Source organism: Ooceraea biroi, chromosome 5 (assembly GCF_003672135.1).
Source record: "Ooceraea biroi isolate clonal line C1 chromosome 5, Obir_v5.4, whole genome shotgun sequence".
Classification (NCBI taxonomy): domain Eukaryota; kingdom Metazoa; phylum Arthropoda; class Insecta; order Hymenoptera; family Formicidae; genus Ooceraea; species Ooceraea biroi.
This window is the reverse complement of record NC_039510.1, coordinates 10,606,465-10,627,479: the sequence shown is the minus strand read 5'-3', so window position 1 is coordinate 10,627,479 and position 21,015 is coordinate 10,606,465. Positions and strand designations below refer to the sequence as shown.

The window sequence follows — 21,015 nt, the reverse complement described above, 5'->3', positions numbered from 1 at the left end:
CCTTGCGGGGCGAGTCAGGCCGGTCGTTGCTTGGTGCCCGTGCCTTTCCGCTGCGCTACGCGGCAGCAATCGCTCGGCGTACGGCGCGAGCGTAACGCCGATGAGAGCGCGATCGCCGCTGTTTGTCGTTACCCTGACTCGGATCGCACCCACGTCCTCGTCTTGGGATCGCGCGCATCGCCACCCCATTGCATCACATCGCATCGCGCGCGTTTCATCTTCCGCGAGCGGCGAAGGCGCACGACGCGCCCGCCAACGGCGTGCCGCTTTGAACGACAACGAGGATCGCTAGATCGAGGCGCGCGGCTGGGATCCACGCGGGTGGTAGGGAGAGAGGGAGGGACAGGGCAGAGAAAACGAGAGAGAAAGAGAGAGAGAAAAAGAGAGAGAGAGAGCTACGGAGTTCCGCGCGGCGGCGACTATGCGCGTGATCGATCGCGCGCGCCTCCGCGATCGGCCGGAGATGTGATACCGGAAGTAGGCCAGGCAGGGTTGACCTGCGTGGGCGTGCAGGTACGGCGTACGACGGTGTCGCGGGTGCGTGCGTACGTGCGTGCGTACGTGCGTGCGTGCGTGCGTGCGAGAAACGACGTGTAGGCCGCAGGTGGTGCCGTCGTGTGGGTCCGGAGGCCAGCAGTCGTAGAGATGCGCGTCGCCGCGACGGCCTGCCCGTCGCCGACGTGCTCATCGTCGGGGACCACCACCCCCTGGTGCAGTACCACCACCGTGCGGCTGCTCTGCGTCGTCCTGGTCTCCTGCTGGATTGTCCTGGATCGACCGGCACTGGGTCTCCCCGATTCTCCGGATTTAAGTGTGCAAGGTAAGCTGACTTCCGCTTATCATTGCTTCACCCTTTCGGAACCTCGTGTGAAGCGTGTGTGACCCCTGCGGATTGCGCGCCGCAACGAGAGATTTCACGTTTCTCTCACTCTCATGAGAATGTCGAGTGTGCTCGAGCATTCGTTTCGAGCATTTTTGAACAGGAATTTGTACTTTGCGGCAACCTGTTTCTCGCATTTGCGATCTGCGAATTATTAATCTTGCACATGGTTATTTTATAATGTATTTATAATGTAGATGGCGATAATGAAATTATAGTCTTATTAGTGTAATTATTATAATCATGCTAATTGAAAAATATTTTGGACATTGTGTAGATTTGGACATGTTTTGGATTCGATGTATTTTAATATGGAATTATAAATATGTTTTATTAATTTTGCGATGTTAATGAAATTTTAAGATGCTCTAGGGAAAAGTTTACTTTGCAAATTGCATGAAGTTATTACGGAACATACGTTTGCTTGAACTATTGTTTCTTTATTTTTTTCTGTAATTTTATAATATGCAGATCACGGACGAGATGCTACCTAGAAAAGGCTTATGGAATTAAGACGCGAATAAATATTCCTCACATAAATTCAAGCAACTGAATGACACGATATGAATACATAAGAACTCGTTCGAAGCTATATATTTCTTGACACGTGGAACTATTGTTGTTATAGTAAATATTATTGCAAAACGCGCACTGGTTATCAATATAATAACGAAAAGTGCAGATCGATGAAAATAAAAAGATGAAAAATTTGAGCAGTTTATCCGATCAAATTCTCAAAAAATGTGGATTTTCTCATGTTCGTTAATTCGACATTTCGATATAAAAGGCGTATAATTACACTCGCCCCTCGATTTACGCGGTACCTTTTTCTGCAAAGTACACCCTCACATTTACGTTCTGAAACGCTTCTCTTGCTATACTTGGAATAAGAATCACCTTATTATCTTGAACCATGGTTGTTTTCTGTTATTTGTGCCGCAGAATCCGAAGGTGCCCGAAGAAAAAGTTTCTACGGGGGCGGTGAATCGATGGGGGATGTGAAATAATTCTTCTTACGATATGAGAGTTACATTACGTGCAATTTTACTTTAGTGAATATTCTTCATATCAAAAGAGCTTGTTTGTTGTAATCCGCTTTGAAATATAAAGATACTAGCATAATCTCTCGATTGGTGTTTGACTCGTTGTCATTCAAAGTCTGTTCGGATCGATCATCGCGAAGATAACGGCTTACAGATAGTCGTAATGGTTTGTCTGACTTTGAATAGAATATAGAATAGTATTCTCAGCAGTTTCTTAGAATTCTATCCAGTTATTCTTCCAGTTATTCTTCATCTTTTATTCATTTTGATCTGCGTAGTTTCTGTAAGTCTCATATGGAAGAAGTATGTAGATTCTTTTCTTGTGCTAAAGGAAAATCTGTTGCTCCTGGGAAGCTCTTCTAACGATCCAATTCAATTCAATTCGATTTAATCTGTAAATGCATTTATCTGTAATAATGCATTTCTCGATATATATTCTTCTATGTACATATATATTGTTCGCTAATGTTTATAAAAATCAGAATATCAATGCAATATTAATAACTTTTCTGTTTGTAAAAATTTAAATAAAACTCTGTTAAATTGTGTCATATTCTTTTATGATCTAATTTTGAGGTATGACCAAATAGTTACGAAATATAATAAATTTCCCATTATTTATAATTTTACGTAAAAATTAAGAAAATGTAAAAACCTGTGATTATATACAGTTATATTTTAATCGTTTTAGAAAATACGTACAGTATTTTTTACGTGCAACTTTATTATAGAACAGTTTATTTAGACATAGAAACGTAAAAAGACGAAGTTGTCTTTCTCTCAAGAGATAAATCTCCGGTATACAAGCAAAAAGATGATATCTAGTTACACGAATGCCACCATGAAAAGCAAGACGCAACAAGTAACAATATTTCCGGTACGATGAAACCTGTTGCGGAACAACGATTGAGAAATCATTTTTGCATTCTTTAATTTATATAGATATATATGTGCATGTAGGCGCTCATGTTCATGCTTGTATTAGTTTATATATGCTTAGAGTCAATTAGAATAATTGTAATAATGAGATAAATGTTGCTGCAACATTTTCTAATAGATTAATATAACATCAATCATTTGTTAATAATCTGTAATGGATATGTCACTAAATATTATTTATTATCAACAAACAGACGATGATTGATAAATAAATAATTATTATTTTTAATAATTTCGTGACTAACCATTGTTCTAATGGAACAAATGCGTGACATTTATCTAGCTTTTGCAATTTTATTCCACGACTGACCTTTACTTATCTCCGAGATTGGCCATGTTTTGCTCTCAACGCATTTAAAAGCTTTGCCCCAAATCGATCAAATTGATGTGTATTCGATTTCCACTTTTCTTCATCCAGTTTCCTATTATAGATTTGTCGAATTAGCACTAATGTCCAGTTGAGCTTCTCTATTTGCTGCGTGCTGTGAAAGTGTTATTGACTCGTCCCTCTAATGGAATTGGTAAAATTAAACATAATGGACCGCCTTCCTTAACTTAATGTATATTAGTTAAATCCATTTTGTTATATTTGCTAATCTAGAAATGTATCTTTTAGAAAATTATATATTTTTTATACTTTTATATTTTATATATTTTACGTTGTCGTACACATGTTTCTTAACTTTCTTTTTTTTTGTTGCATGATACTCCTGTCGTCGAGTTTAAATCAACTGTTCTCGGAAAGTTTGTAACTTGAATTCCATCCAAGTTTGCTAAGTTAAAACTCGGTGCCACAATTTAGTTCTTTTTTGCTAACCTTGATCCTCAATCTTATCGTTTTGTAGGTTGTTGTGTACAGCAACTATATATTCGTCTGATCGAGGCAATTAAGCGAATTCGTTGCCAAATTCTTTCGTTACGATTAGCGTAAGGAAACAACTTGCAATACTGAGAGTGGATGCGATATGCAACGATAATTTTTATTATTCCGTCTCTCGATGAATAATTTTAGATGATAAAGTACTTTGAACTTACACAAGAACTAATCTATTAGATATAAAAAGAATGTTACAGCTTATATATAGCAAAGCACTCGCGTTGAATCTGCAGCAGGCAGCATAAATGATTGCCTGATTGCGATATGAAACTGTCTCTGGTTTTAATGGAAAGCCCTTGCGCGCTTCAAAGTACGTCTTTATACCCGCTGGTTTTCGCGTAATAAAGCAGGAATGTCGTCGCAACTCGTGACAAATTGCTCTCGAAAGATAAATTGAGCTGATGGCATCAATTTGGGTCTATTGATAAACTGTATTCTGCCTGCTTTCCGTCTGCGTTTGCGATAAATGTTGCTTTGTTGATTTGTTTATTATTCATTACAGCTTGATGGACGTTTATCCATGAGCAACGTACATACCAGTACACATTATTTCGATATTTATAAGAAAGGTTGATCCTTATGTGACAGCCGAATTGATCGGTGACGTTATGTGAGCGCACGATATCGGTGCACTAACACAGTATCTCTGCTAAAAGACTTTTAATCAAAAGATTACTTCGTGTTTTACGACTGGACCGACATAACGTGCTTGTCTACACGGAGCCGGATTATGGCTCGAGTATCGGAGATACGTACGTCCACAAATTGCACGTGGATCAATCGATTGCAATGGCGATAACAATGCATTTTGTGAAACAATCGGCTTCGATCTTGAATTTCAATCTTTAAAGGAATTTTTCAAATATCCCATAATAAATTTAATAAAACGTGTGTGATTGTATATACTTTGCGTAATACTCTTTACGTTGTTTAATCATTGATCACACATATAAAATACACAGAAATTAATACGAAAAATGATAATAAAGTTTATTATCGGTGTTGATACAAATTTAATTTTTTTAACTATTATGATTATTATTATTGACTATAATTTAAAATGCATAGGATTAATAAAAATTTAATATTACATTATGATATAATTCTCTTTCATCGTTGGTTTATGGTAATATGAGATTTTATCAGGACGAGTAACATTGCAGTATGATATACAAAGCTCTTTGTAGTCCATTGTTGAGAAATGTGATCAGGAAGCAACGGAAGCCTTTTTACATTTGAATGGCTATATTCAAATTGAAACCTATTGAAACATTGAGATTGCAATCGACGTGACTTCAACACACACAACTTCCCGCGTTACAAATACAATTTAAACAACATTTATGCCCATTGTTGCGTTTTTATCGCCACGTATCGAATATTAATTTCGTGCAATCGGGGTATTCAGAATCAATTCTATCGAAATCGCAGTTCTGCTTCGGTAAAATGCAAAAATCCAGAGGCTCAAGCGCACTCGGCGAGCATAATTACGAGGATCTAGGAAAGCAATTTCGTCGTGCGATACGAGATATCCTTACGAAGATTCCGCGCTGAGGTTTCATGATGCATATCTTATGTATCGGATCAGGCATCGCGTCGACCTTAACAATGGCACCTTGCCAAGCCAATCTTAAACAATCCTGCATCGACTGCCCCCGCGGTATCGAAGCATCAGGTAGCGTAGAATGATCGTGTAATCCCGCGAGATGAACGCTCGATCAGGCAGGATGGGTGCGATGTGGGTCGCCCCTCGATTTCGCAAAGTCGAGATTGATACCGGTACCCCGACGTATGCAGGGTATGGCATTTGGGATAGCGTTAACGATCAGCTCGCTCGTGCCGCGTGTTGCACGCTCGGTTTACATCTTGCTTAGCGCGATGCAGCGGATCCTTCGATGGGCGACGGGGTGTAAACACTGGTAAATCGGATTTGTCCGTATTAGACGGGTCGTAGCAGCGGTTCGCGTTGAAGCGGTACGATGAGAGTCTACGTGACTAAGCATGATTAATTTGTTGATAGAACAAGCGGATATTCGAGTATCTTAAGTCGCAAAATTAGATTTCGGGAATTGATTTAGTAAATGTTAATAAATTCCACTTTATTCAGCGATTCTAGATCTTCCTCTTCCATGTCACCTTTTTTTTCTCTCTCGATAAACTTATCATATAAATTATTATTATTATATTTTTAGACAGCTGATGCACTTTGTATGCAAAAGTGTACAATACTGTAGTGATATGAGAGAGAGAGAGAGAAAGAGAGAAGTACTGAACTAACTGAAGAAAGTTAAATCTACAGGGAATCTTTTCTCTTCTTGTTGGGCGATTGTTCTTCCTAGCTGCTACTATACCCTTAACATCAAATAAATATTGTAAAAAATTTTTAGTGGAAGGTTAAAGTCTCTCAATGCAACATTCAACGGTATTTGAGTTTCTTTAACGTATGCGGAGTGGAATTGCCGAATGGAATTTTATCAGCAACGTTAAAGCAGTCGCGATACTTGGTGCTATAATATGAGCAACCGATATGCGATAACCGATGTGCGGCGCGCTAGGTATAAAACATACTAAATAGATCAATAAACGACATAACGCAGTCCTGTATATATAGCTGTTATTTATTTACGTCATGCATATGTGTATCATTCTTCCCGCTGTGTTCGTCACAGTGTACTGTGTAAAGATTAATCTAAAAAGTGGTATTACATCAACAATTCTACTCGATATGCTATCGTAATAATTCTGAATCGACCTTACACGCGCCGTTAAAAGAGACATTCATTTTGCATATTTGAAACGCTTAGCTCATATTTCCCTTGCAACGTTCGCCGTACAAATTCCTTGGTGTATTCATGAAGCACGTTACTGTATTCTTCTTGGGCTAAGGATAAGAAATCTGCTCTCACGTGAGCAGGATGCAGCTTCTGCCAAGCCGCAGAGACGTGAAACTTTAATGAGGAGCAGGATGTAACATAATGGAGAGAGTGCTGGAGAGTTAATTAGTATTTAGACCAGTGATGGAGAGTTAATCGTTGCGCGCACAAGCACTATACGTTATATTACTTTCCATTATTCTACGCTTTTTGACACGTCAATCTTGTATGTAATATATTCTTGAACCAACTTTGAAAGAATTCTCTTAATTTTCGAAATATTAATTAAAACAATTTAGAAATATTAATTGAAACAATTTGGAAATATTAATTGAAATAATTTGGAAATATGAACAAATATTAATTGGAATTGCTTTTTGTGGAATATCACTCTCACTATTAGATTTATTGTTATGGGCAGCCGAAAATGGACGAGACAAATGGCCGCGCGTTCTGTAGCCTTTCCTACAAAAGTTCTATTAAGGCTAATACCCTTCTCTCTCACATACTCCTATATCCGCTATTCGGATTCAGCAGATAAGGCGATTCCACGTCACATGAATACGAGCTCGCGAGCTTACTCCATGAGATACGCGTGCTTTTCCAAATAACAAAAAAGCCTGAAAGATATTTAAGAGCAGCTATGCATGTTACCGAATAGAATATCTTTCATTGTGTCTATGCCACTATTATTTGTCCTATTATTTGTTTGTCTATTGTGCGAATCCATTTTTCCATATCTATTGGCACGCGTAATTCCCTAACGTTTGTGCGTGCATGGATCACCTTGACGCGCACTGTCGTGCCCCTACACTGAAATGATCGATATCAGAGATATTACGTCCCGAAGCACTGCAGTAGTTGCACCATTGAACTTCTGCGACATAAATGCACCGGTGCTTTAGCTCGATGCTTAAACTGATATGTTGAAGACTCGGTGTGCGCGAAATTTAAGGGTCTGTCGCGATAAGATCGGATGTGCAGGTTGCTTGGTTTTTACATATCTACACATGCAATTATATATATATATGTGCATTTTTACATACCTTTGTGTGTAATTCAAGCAATTTACACTTCTTGCCTCTTACATTTTTTCAAATTTCTAATAAGATGGGTTTACACTTTTCTCTTTTGCTACTACCTTCCATCGTGTAACTCGTATTATATTTCTCGAGAATTTTTATTTTGTTTGTTACTGATCTTGAATTATTTAATTATCTGTTGTCATCTTTTTCTTAATTGGGCATTTGGATTTTTCTGTTCTTCGAAGTAATTAGTCTTATATGTGAATTATTTTATTAGAGACTAGTTTCGTAACAAGCCTTTTTGTGACTACGTATTTATAGAATAGAAGCTGCAAATGGAAAAGTCGTTCTTTGCGCAAGATAGAATCAGGTCTGATCCGGAGAAATCAATCGTGTCCTCTTTCTTTGGCATAGCAAATCCCTGTATGGCAATTCCCAAGAAAGAAGGAAAGTAGACTAGTCGGTATACGTATATCTAGGTAATTGATATAATAGTAAAGTCGCTCAATCTCACAGAAGTTTTATGACATTGCATATAAAATTCCAGACCACTGCGCGTAATAATTAGGTAAAGTATGTTCCACTTCTGACGATAGCTGATTCACTTCAACTCGAAGTTACTTACTGTGACGATACTTGTTACAGTCATTCCAGAGTCAATTCCAACTGCCAATGCGCTTTAAGAGTCTTACGGAAACGGATCGACTGTGCTAGAAGTACTGACAGTAGATTGCGTCCAGATTTTTTATTTATAAACACTGCGATTCTCATGTACATGTTACGAAGATTAGATAAAAATTAGATTATGAATGTTACACGATTTCTTTTTATATTTTTCACCTAGAATAGTTTTTATTTATTATTGTCATTTTGTTGCTAAATGTTTTATTCCTCACTGAGATATCTTTTGCGAGATATATTGGAGCGCATTTTTTCATATTAATTTTTTCTTGCTACATTTTATCTATGCTCTTTCTTTGAAGAAATAAAGTCAAGTATTTCATGCTTCTTCATATTTTTAGCATAATAGTATTTTCTCGTTTCTGAATGCTTTTTATTAAAGCATGTATCGCGTTATTCGTCGGGCAAAATTTCCTCCATAAGTTCTTGTTCTTGTTCTCTCAAGTCGAGCGCAAAAGTTTAAACAAGGCTCACGCAAGTTTTAATCATTGTTAAGTATCGGTCGCACTGCTTAATGTTGCATTGTCTTCCCTTCTAACATCATATTTATATTTTGCAATATTTGTACTTTGCAATGTCAGCGTCTTTTAAGTAAAAATTTGTCGAAAATTATGATAAGTAGGAGAAATAAATTTAGAATAACTTAGTTCAAAGAATAATCTGAAAAGAATATCTGAAAATTTTTGTGCAGAAAAGATGATTATTATTACAATATCATCAGTCATTATCTCGATTAACTCGATATTTTCTATATCGCTTTTCGATACCTGTCTAACGTGTTTGTCATCGGGGCTAAAAAGATCGAATATTGGAATCAAGGTAGCGACGCTTTCGATATCAAAGGTCAGCAGGAATCACCGTTTGCGTATACATCATTTCCTGGGTGTATTCTTCACGAAAGTGATCGTCTTACCCCTCACAAGATGCGCAGATTTCTGCTTCCTGGCTCGTGTAGACGGTTAAAAATGACGTTATCGCCGACTTGCCGTTCGCGCTTTCTATTTTCCAGAGATCTATTTTCAGCCGGCCGATGCCGGCACAAAAGGTACACACTACAGGTACGTGTGCATCTGCCGTGCTACTTAATTACGACGGACGTCTCCTTCAGAGAGTTACACGTGTCGGAGTCTCTTTTATCCGGGCTTATAATGTAATTAGAGCACGCCTCAAGGTATACCACCCTTCCCCGAAGTAACAGGGTGCTTTCTTAGGTGAATTCTGAGGACGTAGCCTTCAACCGCGACGGGACTTCAGACCAACTGCATTGTACGCTGCGTTACTCGTTTAACGAGACGAAGACTTCTTATTAAACGTGCTTTGGCTAACAACGCGGTTGGGATACAATACATGATGCCCGCCTCATTGTCTCCAGAAAGAACAAGTTGCATCCAAAATTATCGGTACCGACAGACCCGATGTTGATCAAAACACTCGCGTTTTGAAAAATGATCGAGGGCTCATGTTACTCGCGATTCCATTTTCCCGAATGTGATTTCGTGCAATCATTCCTTTCATCTTTCCGCATAACAGCGAGGTGAACGAACGCTCGGCTTGCAATTCAGACGTAAGGTTACTGCAGTCGGCACTGCGGATTCACGTGCACCCAACTTCCTCGATAACGTGCACAATTGCACAGCTTTCGAAATCGGACGACTATCGCAAACGCAAAAACCCTGTTCTGCGTAACGTCGCTAAATGTGACAACGCGCGTTCAACGGTGTGCAATGCACCCACCGTAATAAAGTAATAACAATTTCGGAAAATATAATTGGATCATTAAAGTGGCCCGTTATAATATTATTACAAACTGCACGAAGTTATATTGCTGTCAAATATCGACAAATAATAATGTTCCACGGTAGATTATCAAATACAGTATACATTATGGCCTTAATTAACGGTACAGATATCGATGTCATTATACGTCGCTTTCATTAATGTAATGTAATTGATACATCATTACTTGGTCGGGACAGCGGAAATGTTGATCTCTTTATCGAGAGTCATCCATCCACGACTTCTCGATCGATGTATGAATACTGCAAATCAGCCTATTCTATAATTGTTATTAGGACCTTGGATGAATGGATCATGGATGAAGATATAATTAGGTGTGCGATATTTTATATGGCTATTATAAGAACATGTTAGGTATCGAGGTAGCGAAACTTATCATTGAACATAAATATTGTACTATTTTCTCAATTTTGCTGAATTAATTAGCAGTTCTGGAATTATTTTTCTGAACTTGTACCGGTTTAGTTAAGTTAAATTGTTTATTTAAATTGAAGTATTTATCATAAAAAGAACGTTTAAAAGTATTAAGATTTGTAATTAATTCTTTTTACATGTACTTTTAGATTTTATTGTTACATTATTGTATTTATTGCCAATATCGCCAATAGAAATATTCTGTCTCAAGAATACGTGGATGAAAAGATCACTTTTTTATTTATATCCGTACAACGTGCGATGCTTTCCAGAAATATAGTAACGATCCGCAATTTCAATGATTAGTTTCTTATTGCCACATTCGCCAGCGGTTTTTTCCCCGGATTAGTCATCTTATGAGTAGCCATCACGCAAACATAAATATACAAGCATGACTGAAGCTCGTAGAAGAACGGTGATACACACTTAGACCAAGTAACTTTGCAAATTAACGTAAAAGTAATAAAAGTAAGAATAACAATATAAGTGCGTTTTGCTATCAAACATATCACGACAAAAGTAATGAAAAATATAAACGCGATGTGTATACATATAGATTGTATACATACATATAATTAATTACTTTTCCAGGCAAAAATATAACTTCAATATATATATGAGAACATGAAGCTGTTAGTATTTTGAACTATTGAAATGTATCACAATTACAAACGCGCCATACATTTTTGCAAATATTTCGCTTCCGTAGTTGCTAACGCAAAGTTTAATCAATTCGCCTAGGAAAGTTTTATAATTAACCGGAATAATGCAATGGTAAACGAAGTTATCGATATCACGCTTTGCTATTGTTATTTTAATTCTCCTAACGCAGGCGAAATTAAATCCGCGCTACGGCCGCTTAGCAAATTTCGCAGTGCCGCATCCGATAACAGCCTCGAGTTTACGTGAGAATCGATCTACGCCCACGTTTCTGAGGAAGTTGAATGCTTGCCGTGGTTTGCATTGCCTGCAGCTATCTGTTGCACGGTATTTCGTGAAAATATGTTATGGCTTTTTCGCCGTGGGAAACATATCGTCGCTTTTCTGCCAGATTTACTACGTGCGAAGTACGATTCTGAGATAAACGCGATTGAAGAAACAAAGATTTAAAAACATATAATAATTTTGGATATACTTCTTGCTTAGAGATCGACAGTTTTCGTATTTTCTTTATTCAAGTGCTACTTAATTGAAAGAGAAGTATTCTTGTTGCAAAGCAATTAATATAAATTCAATTTATTTTGTGGTTATTTTGATCAACAAGTGTATGTACAGTTACGGTAGGATTAAAAGGGTATCTCTAGGATTACGGTATCCTTGAGCGATGTCTCGTAAGATTAGCTGTGAGAACTCGTTAAACTCCACAGGTTCATCGGCTTTATCTCGTCTTTAGTTTGTAATCATTGGAAGGAAATTGTGATGTACACTGTTATCGGACAGAAGTTGAAATAGCTGGCAAAGCGTCCGATTAATAAACGCGATGCGCCTAGCAGATAACTGACTGTCCTAATTTTACAGCAACGATATCAGTAGGAGAAATGAAAGAGCTTCTCCATTTCCATTTCCCAGATTCATTTTTGCAAATTCCACAATAAATTTCGCAAATTAATTAATCAGAAAATCAAGAGAATGAGGATTAACTAGAGAAATTATTCGTGTAACAGTGGCAAATTCATTGTAGAATGTAAACTTTTTAGCAGATATTTCAATCAAGAATATTATTACTGAAATTATAGAATTTTCAGTATTTTCCTATTTTGGATACATTGATTATGTATGAGATCTGTTTATGTGATTATGTGTGAATTCAGAAATCTGTTAGAAAATCTACGTTTGCCTCGCGTTTCAAATTTCAGATTTTTACGTGATGAAAGAGAGAAAGAGCTATAATCAGTAGGTCCGAGGAGAGTCGCGTGTCACGACGATAACGATATCGCGATATTAACACGTGCGCACGCAAAAGTTTATAGCGGCATTTGCACTTTTTCTCATTAACGTTACTATGCGCTTTTCCGGCAGGACGAAGAACGGATCAATTACGATGACACGGATAAACAGCAACATGAATTTATCTTCTGATAAACGCCTGGTCACGTTGTTCCGGCTACGGTGATCCTCGTATACCGTGCGATTAGGAATCTGATGCCGCTAAACGAAGCCCGTTATTTTCATCTCGTGGATCGATCTGTACTCCCTTTATGGCTACAAGTGCACCTATTGCGCCACCGTTCGCAATTAAAAGTTGACCGCTTTTCTCGAACAATTGCACTCCTTTACACACCCCGTCTAATGATTACGTTTACATATGCTATTTATATACCATGTTCGTGGTATCATTAATTAATACCTTGAAAAAGGAGTAGTTTTTAATTTTCAACTATTATTTAATTGTTAAACTGGAGAAGCTATTATAGGGGTATCCATAAATATATAAATATCTTTATATGTATTACATTTTTTTAAATTTTGATTGATATTTGAAGAGTGTAACATCAATCCTTTGATTATTTGTTTCTATTACAAAAATGAGAAGCAGAATTTGATTGTAAAAACATAATTATTAGAAAAGTGATAAAAGAAACAAGGAGTCGCAAAGATCTGTTTAAGATACAAGTCAATTCGCCTTTTCTTGCTCAAAATGTTGATAAAATTTATTTAAATTAATTGCAAATTATATCCATGATTTATTTTAGAAAATTTCTGAATTTTGATAAATAACATTTGTGCTGAAAATGTTTTGAATAATGCGGGGAGACTTAATAGATGTGACAGCGCTTGTTCTCGGGAGGGAAGTTTCGGTCGGTTCTGACAGCCGCAGTCGTAGAGTTAATATGCATATATCATGCGGAACATATAGATATGAGCAACCGCGAACTGCTTGTTCGGTGGTCGTACCGATCCCGGAATTTCCATTCCCCTGGAAATCGTAACTCGTAAGTGAAACTCCTTGGCAAATACGTGTTCAAGAAAGACTCCTTAGTTTCCGCCTCCTCTGTCATACTGTTGGAGAATTCTCCAAGGTATAAAAGAGTGAAGGGAAAAGGAAACAAAAATAACTAATTCTTAAAGTGTTATAAAAGTGTTTTGATTCACAACGTTGGCTTTACTAGAGATACTTCGATTTGTAAAAAGAGAATAACTCTGCTAACAGAATATCGTTTATTATTTAATTATGTGTAACAAAAATGTAAAAAAGTTAATACCTTTTTAAATTTGTTAAATATTCTATTAAGCGAATTTTTTTGGTATTTTTTGTAAAGATGGAAAAATGTAGCTTTTGTGATGTTTCTCCAATGGCTTTCTCATTTTACTTCTGAATATTACAGAATGATATTATTTTTTCTGTTAAAATAAAAATTGGTACAGAAGCATATTGTATGTGAAGAATATAACAAGTGCATCTTCAATAAAAAGAGTTGCTGCATATCGCAGAGACAGACTATCAAGTTTGATTCGTCGTTAAAATAAATCGATACTTTAACGAGCACCATATCAGCTTGCGTGCTAATTCGTCGTAAAGGCTTTCATCGAGTTCAGATAAACTCAACACTAGCTATATCTCCAAATCTCGCTGAAAAAATATTTTCTCTTCCATACATTTGAATCACAAATATCCTCGTTATTGTTGAATAGCAGACATCCTACAAATAACGCTTTTAACGATGTAATAACAATACTGGCAGTACATGGAAACGATAAAACCAAAATGAAAAAAATCTTTAAACTTTAATCCCCCTGTAGCCCGAGAACATCACATCATTATTAAAGTTTCCGAATACAGCTTTTCTCAATCAAATTATTTCTCGATCTTCTACAGATCTTTTATAACCAAAAGAGATATTGATTCTGAAATAACTGGCAATGCGTCAATAATAACAATAAATATATATATTTACGTGACATTATCTACATTTACACTTTTTATTTATATATACATTTTCTTATTTCTTCTTGCCGTGGGATCAATACCAACAGTTGTGTAATGTTTAATGACTTTTACTGTTCTAAAAATCTAAAACGAGTGTGGTCGCAGCATATCCTCTTTTATCATTCTGTCATGTTTTCAATCGTACATTTTCTGACGTTCTATAGCGATTAATCTTCTCAAGTTACAAACGGTAATCAGGGTGTAACGGCTCAGTTCATCACAGACAGGGCTGTTTTTTAAACATGATTAGATTGCAAAAAAGAATATCAATGTTACATATTAGATCCACATATAAAAACGAAAAACTCTATACTTTTAAAATAACATTATCTATTTTGAAAAACCAATATTTTTAACAGAAATTCCTGGCATTATAATAAAATGCTACATCGTTTCACGAAATTTTTATACTTTATTCCGATAAAACGGCTGCCACTTTCAGAGCTAGATGTATTGTGTCATTTCACACACAACTATTGGCTACCCAGAACTCTTTCTTGCATAAGAGGCGCCGACTCTTTTAACCGGCAGCCATAATACTTGGAGTCTAAAGAAAGTGGAGCAGTTGGTACTTTATTAATCCTGTATTAAGCGGAAATGAAAAAAGCTTAATTTTTAACAAAATATCGATGCAAATATTAATTCAATATTAGCGTAAAACAATTATCTTTAACAATCGATATTAATAATAATCAACTTATTTCATGAAAAAAGTAAACGTTTTTGTATAATATATCGTATTTTTTAAATACGTACATTAGCGCGATAGTGCAAGATATCAGCGAGATTAATTAATTTTGAAATAATTAACTATCGATCTCTTCGCGACCTAAAGGGAAAAGTACCTGTACTACACGGGATCAAAGTATTCACGCGAAGTTATTACAAAATGGGGTGAGGTTGCACCTGCGGAAGTATACGTCAGACTAGAGAAACCTTTACAGAGCAATTTATCCAGCAATTGAGAAGAAAATTGATTAAGGATCAAGAAGGAGAACTTCTTAAATCTAACGTTGAAAAACGTTAAAACAAGATTGCCTTCTTTTTTAAAAAAAAGAATATCTATTCAAGTGATGCGCCCTGGCGTAAAATTACGTCTGCTAAAGTCTGTTCCTCTTTTAAGATACTGACATTTGGGTAACATTCTTGTCGTCAACATTTTTAGTCATATAAGGTGCATTCAGTCGCACATCCCTCGTTTTAACATTCGACCGCTGAGTCGATTAAGAGGCACGCATGAAAGCGCACGAGTATGTGCCTTCGAGTAGACGCACGCATGCACGCGAGCCGGAGAATAATTCAAGAGAAGAAAGGGGGTAGTCAACGACGATGGTGATGACGATGGTAGGCGTGGGAGGTTTCGCACGTGAGAGCATTGGCGGCGTGCCATAGCGGACTGACCCACTTTTAACGCGTGGATTGACCCGCCTGGCGCCATTTTAACTTTGCGCCGTCGAATAGTCGCCACCCTTGATCCCGTCTTTCCAGGTCGCTGCAAACCGTTTGTTTAACCCCAGGAGGCACTCTCTTCATTAATAATCTTTCATAATCTCTTTCACGTGATATAATTAAGTCTATGTAAAGGAGGATATACTTATAGATCTTAAAAAGACAAACAGAACTCTTCTTTGAAATTTTCATCTTTATTATTACCTTCTTATTTTTAATTATGTATATATAAAATTATAAAAGTATAATATAAAATTATGCATAAAATTTCCGATTGTACAATCGAGATAAATCAGAAGAAGATTTAATATCAACTGTATCAATAAATAGCAGAAATATTAATATTTTTTAATATCAATTTCTTAATCATTAATGTAATTGAAAGAAACTATCAATCTCTATATGTTCCATAGGTATACGAAGGAAAATCAATTTAAACGCTTGTAAATTAAAATTTGTACTATATACAAATCAAATTTCCGCGGTTGACCAACCAACAGCACCCGTGTAAACTTTCTGTTGTGTACGGTCGGACGGTCCGTGCATGTATCACTTGTTTGCAGCTGTATACAAATTCAATGTGATTTGAATCAACAACGCGACATAGCAAGCACAATAGAAAAGACTTTGCTGCCCGAAAATATTATATTATACTTAAAATTTAAAATAAATAGAATTTACAAATAAAATAATATAAAATAATGAATAAAAGTTCTTATATGTACGGTTAATTGTAATGTAAGCAATAATTTCTTTCTGGCAGACTGAACGATTAATATAATTTATTAAAACAATTAAAAATGACGTTGCGGACGTACATAAATTCAGACGTACATAGTTTCAGAAATTTATGACTCTAGTTTGTTGCGAGTTGGAATTCATTTCATCCTTTTTAAAGACGCGCGAGTATCATAAAACTGAAAAATATCTTTCCATATCGGCATAACATTATCTAAGACGAGAGAAGAGCCCTTCGATTCTTTCTCGAATGCGATGGAGTAGGACTGGGTGAGCCATTATGCACCGACAATGCAGCAATCAGCTGTCTCTTGAAAAAGGGAATTGTCATCTATTTCGCAAGACAGACAAGATACAAGACATTGATACTGCTAAAACTTATGAAACTATGCATATCGAGAAATATATCGCGAAATTTGTAGCTATTGTAATATTGCCGAACTTTTCACATGTATTTATTTTATGAACACGTAGATATTTCTTTATACATGAATATTTTAGCATATATTAGGAAGGTTTGTGCTGTCGCGATGGAAATCAGCATATTCAAAATATCCAGCTATCCTTCTATTATTTACCTTTAACTCTGTGTCATATTGATCGTAAACCTAGGATTGATTTTTGTGTAATAGAAATTTAGAGATAGAATTACGCGCGGAAAAGTGTTTATTATAAAATATAAAAATATTTTGAAAAATTGAGAATGTAATATAAGATAGATTGATAAAAATATGTTAGTTTACAAGCGTATTTTAATAGAAATTTCTGTAATGTATTCTTTCAGGTCTATCCGGCAAAGGCACGAAAAAGTTTGGCGACGTTTGCGAAGGGAACAAGGATTGCGGTTTCCCAGGTTCTTACTGCGAACCGAAAAGTAAGAAGTGCATCTGTAAGGAAGAATTTGAGGCCACGAACCATATCGACAAATGCGGACACGGTAAGTTGGTATGCTTCCTGGCAGTCTGCACGTGGTATTGTCTTATATCAAACATGTAAACTATGCAGAGAATCCCGAAGGAATCCAACTTCATATCATGAAAATGAAATGGCTTCTCTCTTGTAGAACTTTTCAGCTGCAATCTTATAAGATATATAATAGTATTAATATTTTAATATCATTAACAACATTGTTGTTTTCAAAAACAGTTTTATTATTTTTAGTCTAAAAATATATAGTGATAAAAAAGATGATTTATGCAGAAGAAGAATACTTGGATGATATATGTGACAAAGCGTTTAATTTACACACGTGAATAATCTTACTAATACATAGGCCAGTTCTATCTTGATTGAGAATAATTCTATTTCCTTCTGGGTCGACTTGCATATCCACTAATTGCGTTTTCGTACATCTCCTGATAATCCGTGCACGTAATCACTCGATCGAATAAGACCCGACCCAATTATTGTCGTGAGTTTAATTACAACTTTGTCTCATAAAAATGTTATTAAGACATGGCATGCGTAACATAAATGCCATTCTTAATGAATTAAGGAAAAGATGCAAAGAAAAAGTTTCAGTACAGTAATCGAGGAAAGAAGTTCTTAAAAATAATCTAACGTAATTAATTAATAGCTTAGGACATTTATTGAAGGATGTTGAAGATTTAAAAAATGTTATTCTTGTATTTTAGAGTATTATATTTTTGAATATTGAACAGCATATTTAATTTCAGCATCTTTAATTTATATTAATTTTATAACTGTTGATAGCGTAACATATTAAAATCCTTTTAGCGGCAAACGTGAACGAGTCTTGCTTCTTCCACGAACAATGCGAGGCGCGGGTACCACAAACGGAATGTCGAGACGGCCGATGCATCTGCCTCTTCGAGAAAATCCCGGTGACACAGCCCGATGGCACGATAAACTGCGTGGGTAAGGAGCTAAACCCCCGGGAAAGGGAACACGACAGTTTTAATGAAAATTCTGTCGTGCCATCATGCTTTGGCATGGTTCGGCGAGAATCGAAAGCGGGGAATTGATGAGGCTTCCGCTTGCTCGATTATGAGGTCTCCCGCATACCAAGAATATTGTCCTTGCACGAAAACACAGAAAATGTGAAAATACAGAAATATGAAAATATGAAAATGCGAAAAATATATTAAAAGCAATGCTTAGTAATTTAAAGTTTTAAATAACAGAAAACTTTTTATTTTTTATTTAAAATTTAGGAACATTATTAGTATTTCAATATTTTATATATCTTAAAATATTTAACATAATTTTTCTTTATAAAATATCTCGAGATAACTAATAATTTATTTCGATTTCTGCTCGATGTAACTTTTTGCTTAATTCTTTACTCATTGTGGTGGTCCTATATCAATGATACGATGCTTGTTTGGCTCGTTTAGCTTTTAATCTCCTTAGGGTGTGTAGGACTTAATTTACGAGCTTTGAGTTTTGTGGTCTCCTGTGTAAACCAATGAATGTGTTTCCAGCCGAGCAGAAAGAACCAACCAGCCTCCGGTACATCGATCCGGCGATGATTGGTGTTCTCGTTGGAATGGCACTGATGTTTGTCATCATCTGCGTCGTTCTTAGACTCTTTAGCAGGTAAGCGAAACAGTTTAATAAATCATTTATACGTATTGATTAAATTTAAAATCCGATTAAAAATTCATTTAGCGCTGCATCACATTGCTTAAAATGTGATTGTATCTTAGCGGTTTATTCATATAATAATCGTAAATAATTCAGATATAAATTTATGTATAATGTAAAGATAAAGTTCGGAGGTCGAATTCGCGAATACAAATGTGCATTTCGTTTAGATATTTGTTGCTTTATTCGGGACATTGCAAATGTTGATGAACAGTGTTTGTTAAAATAATTGCTATCCATTGAATACTTCTATATAATTGCAATAAAAATTTAAATATTACTATCTATTGTGTTTATATTTCCATTGGAGATAATCCCAGCTTTATACATAACGCAGTTTATCGCTTCAGTATTTGTAAGCTGACCTTGTTTCTACAAAAGCTGTCGCGCGATTATTTGTGTGCAGCTGCTGATACTGCGATTGTTGTACATTCGTTCAAAATTTCACTTGGTAAAATCAAAGCGATTTATCTGATTTTATTTGCATATATCCAACTGAAATGGAGAACAGTACTTTTACGAAGCAAAAGTTATACCTTGTATCTCTGATTGTGCTTATTCGTAAAAGGTTTTAAAGCAGAGATTTAAGAATGTAATTCGAGAATATATAATTACAGCATTTAAGAATGTAATTGTAAAATTTTGCTGCACATCGTACGAATCGTGAGGATTTTCCATAAGAATTCCGCAACTAAAGTTTCAAAAATATTAATATTGCGATGAATGGGCATGAGGCATAAAAGCACTCGCGGGGGATTAAACTTGGATGTGTTCTCATTCGGTGGAATTGCAGGGCTCGCTGGCGGGAAAATCGCACCATCTTTAATACGCCCAATGCGCGGCTGATGAACGTCTCGTTGCTGAGAGAGAACAAACTCTTGCACACTCAGGAGAGACGTGGCTCGAGGGCAAGCGTACGAGCCCCATCGAGGCAACCCTCGATGGCATCATTGAGGGCCCATTCGCCAAACGCCTCGCAAGGTGCGAAACACTCTCACCACTCACAGCACAGAGCAAGCCGTACGGATTTTTCATTCACTTACTAAGCAAGCAACTTGTTATACAAAGTTACGTTCAAAATAGAGCAAGCGACTCTCTTATCTGTTCCGAGATATTTCCGATAGAGTTTTCCGTGAAATTCGATGATTCCAGAATCCTTTAATGATCATTGAATAAAGGCTCATAAAGTAATTGATAATTATATCTAGCTCATATATATATATATATATATAATGGAATATAAAATCTATAATGAGATATTTCCATTATCAACATTTTATGACTGTAATTACAGATCGATAATAATGAATATAAATTAATAATTGTTCAAAGATTATCTGGCGGTAGGAGTTTATATAACTATTTTCCTCACTGCATAAATTACGTTATACCAATTTGCATAGTGAATTTGCAATTTACGTTAGCGTGCAATTTATATAACATTTTTCTTTCTCGATTAAATTGAGATAATGTGACCGAAGGGATTGGAATTTCTCGAAATACATTTGCAAATAATGTTTGCGTGATCCACGTGTAGGCGTGTAATTTGATTAGATTACGTAAACCATCATATTTCCATCTACTACGATTTCCCTTGAAAGATGAGGTCTGGAGTTCATCGATTTTCAGGGGGCTGCGTATGTACGATACATAAGAGTGTCATATGTAGGGATGACTATCTGTCTACTTTTATGTAGAAGAGCTCTTTTTACAATCCTTAATACAAAATCCTTTCGAACTTTACGCATGTACAGCTGCTTGCCG

The 21,015-nt window shown here is 36.2% G+C and overlaps 1 protein-coding gene across 3 annotated transcripts in view; it reads left to right on the top strand.

The window, feature by feature from the left end:
- Nucleotides 1–21,015, top strand: part of LOC105281183 — a 29,726-nt gene continuing 8,711 nt past the window's right edge. Inside the window, exons 1-5 of one of the 3 annotated variants that reach the window (XM_011342229.3) lie at nucleotides 1–820; nucleotides 17,429–17,581; nucleotides 18,382–18,522; nucleotides 19,089–19,203; nucleotides 20,045–20,271. In XM_011342229.3, coding sequence (XP_011340531.2) covers nucleotides 646–820; nucleotides 17,429–17,581; nucleotides 18,382–18,522; nucleotides 19,089–19,203; nucleotides 20,045–20,271 — 811 coding nt within the window. In that variant the 5' untranslated portion in view covers nucleotides 1–645. The remainder of the gene's footprint in view (nucleotides 821–17,428; nucleotides 17,582–18,381; nucleotides 18,523–19,088; nucleotides 19,204–20,044; nucleotides 20,272–21,015) is intronic. The other 2 variants (XM_011342232.3, XM_011342230.3) reach the window with 2 other exon arrangements.